At 38.4% G+C, this 6,711-nt stretch overlaps 1 protein-coding gene across 6 annotated transcripts in view; it reads left to right on the forward strand.

The window, feature by feature from the left end:
* The window catches only part of LOC145670333 (BBSome complex member BBS7-like), a 97,316-nt gene that overhangs the window by 14,978 nt on the left and 75,627 nt on the right, over positions 1-6,711 (forward strand). For all 6 annotated transcript variants that reach the window (XM_081738863.1, XM_081738861.1, XM_081738867.1 and 3 more), the window contains exons 3-4: positions 1,216-1,339; positions 5,017-5,131. In XM_081738863.1, coding sequence (XP_081594989.1) covers positions 1,216-1,339; positions 5,017-5,131 — 239 coding nt within the window. The remainder of the gene's footprint in view (positions 1-1,215; positions 1,340-5,016; positions 5,132-6,711) is intronic.

Here is a 6,711-nt window from a genome sequence, read left to right on the forward strand (position 1 = left end):
CACTGAGCACAGTATTTCGATATTTGACTACATTTAGATTTATATTGTAATGTCCCGGGTGGGTTTGTGTATAAACAACTCTTCACGCTAATGTTTACAAACCCACCACATGGTTTTGCAAGAAGATTCTACATACCAAATGGATCCACTATCACCTGCAAGGGCCGCGGTGGCTCAGTGGTAGAGCGTTCACCTCTGGTGCTTGGGGTCCCGGGTTCGATACCAGCCCCCGCCAAGTGAACTTTGTGGTGGACAAACACCGTGTGTGTGGGTTTTCTCGGAGTTCTCCCGTTTCCTCCCACTTTCTTCATTCCACCATTTCATTCATTACTCATCATCACCGACTCCTTTAGCCTAACCGGCATAACCGTGAGACGTAAACTTCAAGGATTTCATTTCATTTTCACTTTCACTATCACTTGCAGACGACGGACTTCTGGCTTCTCCCATGAAGCAGACGACGACGACGGAGCAGCAGCGCCCCACCCTCTGAGGACCTCTATAAATTTCATGGACGACAGCAGACCTGGACCAGTTCTCTGGTGCCCCTCCTATTGTTTGCTTCGGAACTTTAGGAGTAACCTAATCCCAGGCCTCTACTCTGCTTCGGGACTTTTGGCGTTTCCTTTCTCCTGGCCTAGCCTGCTTCGGAGCTTTGGGTTCCTAACGCCACTCTGCTTAGCCTGCTTCGGGGCTCTGTAGAGATCCTGTCTGCGACCTTGCGGTCAAAGATACCTATACCTAGCCCTGCAAACTTAGAGAAATTATCTGTATTGTATTTTTGTAAAATACTGTTTATAGTGGAATTTTATAATAAAAGCCGGTAGTGGAAGTCGATTCCGGACCCTCTTTTTATTAACGCTCTACCTACAACCTATATTTGACAGAGTTTTACAATATGTATTTATTATATACTGCATACAACTACCATAGAGCCTGTGAGTATCTAAATTTGTGAAACCTCTCTGTAACGGACGCCTTTCATTTACGTACAAATAGTCATCTTTCATCGGTGTCGTTATTGAGAGGTTTCAATGGTGAAATCACATTTTGCTCGCATGTCTGTGACTTAATTAGCAGAAGAAGCTTTTAAAGTAGTGCGAACTTAGCAAGACTATTGTAATAAGTTCTAAAACAAGTAATTTCTCTTTACTGTAGAAACGTAAGATAATTGTAAGATTGTTTTCTCCGTCGTGTTTTGGTATTTGTTTGTAGGTTGCTGTTGCTGATCACGATGGAGTGTTACAGTTGTTTTCTGTGAAAAAAGGAGATATTCAAATTGGTTTTAAAACTTTACCTGGCTGTAAGATAACGCGATTGGAATTGGGAGGGACACTTGGTAAGTTACGCTTTCCTATTTCTCTTTTTTCCATTTCTTGTTTCTATATACAAGGCAAGTCAGAATGGTTAATCGGATTTCAGAAATTTATTCTGTGAAATGTGATAAGCATATGTCATTGTGAGACATGTACTGGGAAACGTAAACTGTTAAAATTTGCTTCAAACATATCAGAGGTATTTTGTTAGCACTTCGCGTAACACGGTACACATCAAGTCGATAATCTTATCTCGTGCCAAACCTTTTGTAGCATGTTGCTGTCAATTATCAGCAATTTATTTCATGCCCACTGCTGATTCTTAGCGGAAGACAGTGGAATCACTGCAAGGAGACTAAACTTTGAAAGTGAATCTTTGGAAGCGCATATCTCAAAATAACATATGTGTATTAGATTTCACAGAATAAATTTCTGAAATCGGCTTCATCATTTTAACTTGCCTTGTATTTAATTTTATCTTAATCACTTTACTTTGTATGAATCATAGAACAGGTGTGACATATTTTTCAAGTTTTCTTGAATGTTTTCTTAGACACACAGAAATGTCTGTAAAATTTACTTCAGTCTCACTATAGACAAGTTCCATCTATACTTCAACTTTAGTCCATTTTTACAAAGTCTCAAGAAACTATTAGTAATGTCATAACACTGGAATAATTTTTAAATTAATCATTTTTCTAGCCCTGACTCAGGACATCAATAAGAGTAGAATCAAGGCAGAATATGGAGAATAGCTTTAGCCATCTTAACTATTTTACATTATGCATTTTACTAGCTCATTCCGACGCCGGTAGATCGGGTTTAGCACCTCTGGGCTGCGTACCAGGAAATTTATTGTAATTTTGCTTTTACTATCCCTCAGTATATTTATTCTACAATCAGTAACTACCGTTTTCTTTTCTTTATTTTGGATGTTTCATTTCCAATCCTGCCTAAAGTGAGGCAACAATTCTTCTTCCTCCTGCTCATCTAAATCTTTTTAGTAACTATTTTGCTTTCTCACTGAGTATATTTGCATCATTATTACTCAGACTAACAGCTCTTGTGTATGTTAACTAAATTCTCTACATTTCCTCAAGTAAACATCATTCTGCTAAAAAAAATACATTATTATTATTATTATTATTATTATTATTATTATTATTATTATTATTATTATTATTATTATTATTATTATTAGTAGTAGTAGTAGTAGTAGTAGTAGTAGTAGTAGTAGTAGTAGTAGTAGGAGGAGGAGGAGGAGGAGGAGGAGAAGCAATAGTAGTGGTGGTGATGGTAATGTTATTGTTGTTGTTTAACTTACATATGCTTTCATTTTTTCATGTATCACGGCTACCTTATCAATCATGTCATTGTAGCCATCAACAATACTATATTTTTTCATTAAATTATGCATCTCATTTGTATCACCAAATAACAGTTCAAGAATCTGTCTATCGTAGCAGTATAGTGCATCTGCGAAGGTACAATTTAAAATTCAAATTTTATTTACTGTACAAGTTTCCTTTCTCTTAGTTCGTATTTCACGCTGTTGTGCCAAAAGGTAACAAATATTGGACAAAACATACCAGTTTAGGATTTAAAGAGAATCTCACTCACTAGTTACTTCTCCTTCTCTCTCTGGGGGGCGCGGTGGCTCAGTGGTAGAGCGTTCACCTCCGGTTCTTGGGGTCCCTGGTTCGATCCCAGCTCGCACCGTGTGGACTTTGTGCTGGACAAACACTGTGATCGTGGGTTTTCTAGGAGTTCTCCCGTTTCCTCACACTTTCTTCATTCTACCATTTTACTCATTTCTCAGTATCACCGTCTCCTTTAGCCTAACCGGCATAACCGTGGGACGTTAAACTTAAAGATTTCATTTCATTTTTTCCTTCTCTCTCATGTTTTAAATAAATAAATAGATAAAAACTTTTTTCATTACATCAAGGTGTTCTAGAATCAAAAAATAAAATACCAAAAAAGCTTGCCACAACTATCAGTTTTCATTGCTCTTCTGTCTTCCCGCTTACTTGTTTTATAATGACGCTCTTGGGGCCATGCCTCTCCTTTCTAGTATTTTCTCCACCCTTGAATCTCTGCCTGATTCAGGTCTTCCATCAAAACATTCAAAATGTTGATAGTGATACATGATCTGATACCTTTAATTGCTTCCTTCTTCGATATAATAATAATATAAAAGTAACCAAGAAAGTTCTGTCGCTTTTTCATCCACCACCTCGATCATCGATATGTCACGTAAGACATACCTGGAAGATCAAAAAAAGTCCCCATCAGCATCGACGACCTTCTGCCAACATTCTGGAAGGCCATTTATTCCATCGCGGTAGAACTTGGTGGGCCGTGAAGCGAAGAAGGTATCAAGTGTATTTCGCTCCTCTACTAGTGATTTGAACTGGCGTCCACTAAGGTGATTGTCCAAGCAACGAAACAAGTGATAATCGGACGGTGCAATATCCGGGGAGTATGGCGGATGCAATAATGTTTCCCATCCAAGGCGAAGAATAGTGTTTCTTATCATCCAAGCTATGTCTGGCTTATCGTTGTCCTGTAACAGGAGGGCCCCTTTTCGATTCAGAAGTGCTGGCTCCAGAGTTTTGAGTTTTTCTTGAACACGGTTCAGCTGCTGACAGTACATTTGATGCTCTGACCAGCTGATAGCAGTTGCCGATGCACGATGTCGGGAGCAGTCCACCATTCACGCAGGAGGACCTTCTTCTGGTGCAGTGCTGGTTTCAACTGTTTTAGAACCGGTTCATGGGATGCTAATCAATGATGACGGCGCCGTGGAGCTTCGTGCAGGACTCACTTCTCATCACATGTCAACATCCTGTCCAGAAATGGCTCCTTCCTCAGACGAGACAGCAAATAAACACAGATGTCTGCTCTCGTTGCCTTCTGGTCCGGAGTAAAATCGTGTGGGACCCATCGACCCAACTTGTAAGGCTTCCCAAGTTGATGGAGGTGCTGCCGAATGGTTACTCCACTCACACTGAATTATATTCCCAGTTCCTCACTAGCCGCTATTCGCCTCAATTGCTGCCTGAAGATCTTCACTTTCTACATGTGTTGGTCTTCTCGCACATGGTGCGTCTTCGAGTGTTTTGTCACCGCCCTTAATCTTATAAACCAGCGCTGTACTGTCCGCGTAGTCACAACACCCTCACCAAAAGTGTGGCATATCTTTTTCCCCGCTGCAGCGGCGTTTGACCCCAGTTTGAACTCGTGCAGTATACACGTCTTATGACCCTCTGTGAAGGTCCCGTGTTCACTCTGTCCTTGCGCACGTTCACGATGTAACTGAATTGCCACAACCAGGTAGTATATTGGATATACTCACACCAACAACTGACTTTCGCCTTATCTCTATTCGCATTCAACTCACGGTGTGAGGGCAAATAGAACACAGACTTCCACAAATCTACAGAACTTTCTTGATTACCTTATAACTATTATTATTATTTATATCATTGGTAAATGTATAAGTATATTACTAAAACATGATATAGAAGTGAATAGACCTATTAAAATGTCATAATTATTAATAGTAGGTAAGGAACTTACTTCTTTTCTATTTAAGAAAGATTTTAGAAACAAATCAAAGTATTAGTTTCAAAAAGAAAAACGAAAACACATGGTTGTCAGATATATTATTTCCTCTTCATATAAAATTTTGTTACAGGTACTGTCAAGGACAAAATATTCATCTCTTCAGAAAATGAAGTTAGAGGATTCACTAAGAAAGGAAAACTATTCTTGGATTTTCCGACCAATCTTACCGAGGAAATTAAGTCAATGTAAGTATCAGACTTAATACCGTAATTCATTTTGAACAAAGGGGATCTTATGCATAAGTAAGAAGTAAAGTCTCTACTTTGTGAGTCTTTGAATATATACAGTTGAAAAAGATTTATAACATGGTTCGCGTGGAGTATTGCACTCTACTACTCCATATAAAATATTTCGTCGTCGCAACTAATCTCAAATAAACAAGAATAAACAACTGTGGTGTAATATGGATGTGAAAATTTATGCTGTCTTACATAGGGAAACACTTAATATTGGGTTTTCGGAAATATTCTATTCGAAAGAAACAACTATGTTGTGAGTGGAGAAAGTTACAAAGTGAACATGTTCACAATAAGTACATGATATTGAGTGTTATGTGGGTTATGAATAATAAGATTTCAACGGATTAGATGAGCGACAGAATCGCATGTGTTGGAAAGTAACCTTTAAGAATATGGGATGACAATTGCCATAATAGCATTCGTTTCATGACAATGTTAGAATTTTATAGAAGATATAAAAGCTGGTTGGTAGGGAGTTTGTTGATTTGTTGATGAGTTTGATATGTAGAAGAGGATTTGCTGGGTAAAAATATGTTTAAATCGGTTGTTAGCTCCTTTCATTAATACATGAAATTACAACCATCAAAAGGTGTTCTCAATATATGAACACTGGATTGTCCAAGCACAGCAGGTAGGATGTGGTACAAGCCATGTGATCTGAGTGAAGAGTACCGACTGCAAGAGTAAGAGAGTATTAGGCTGTTCTGGGAAGCGGACTGGGTGATATAGTGGCAAATGCATCGGCACGGTATGCCGGAGATCCCGGGCTCGAATCCTGATCCAGTCATATCGTTTTTTCACTCTTTGTAAGTTATTGGTACGTAGAAATTTGTTCGTACTAGTCGTTTATGTTCGTGGCTTGGTTTGAGTAAAATTTAGAGTGTAATCAATGTGAATGAAGTTAAATAATTAAGTCAAGAAGTAATGTATGATTAAGAGTTTATAGAGAATAAATGCAGTCAGTAAACTATATAGTTTATTGAGATTAGTACCATTGTGCAATATAAGACCACTAATAGAACCCACTAGGAAAAAGTTGAATGGTAGATATAATAAGTTATGGCACTTTAACAGCATGATTGGTTGATTTGAGCTTAGGACCCAGGCTATTTGAGACGTGGACCTATAGCTTAACGTCGAATTTCATCCACATGAGCTCCCACCCGCAATCGAAGCCGGGTCTTCTACACGAAGGCCTGTATGCAAACCATATAGCTACGAGAGCATACACATGGGAAACAGTTCGTTGAAAAGCTTATGGGGAAGACTTCTTTGAATAGGCCAAGAAGAAAAGAGCAGAATAATATAATAAAAACTACTTATCATGCCACTAATAAAAAGTGTCCATGCTTGGATAAATTTCTAATTACGCTTTTTATTCTAATTTCAGAATCCTGAATCCAAAAGAATTATAAGCATATCCGTCTATGGGGTCACGGCAAAAAATGATCTCAAAGTTTGAACCTTTAAAATACCGCTTATGTCAATGATAAAGATGTCCACACTTTGATACATTTCTAGTTGCA

This window comes from Thermobia domestica, chromosome 14 (assembly GCF_964235325.1).
Source record: "Thermobia domestica chromosome 14, izTheDome1.hap1.1, whole genome shotgun sequence".
In the NCBI taxonomy this organism is placed as follows: Eukaryota; Metazoa; Arthropoda; class Insecta; order Zygentoma; family Lepismatidae; genus Thermobia; species Thermobia domestica.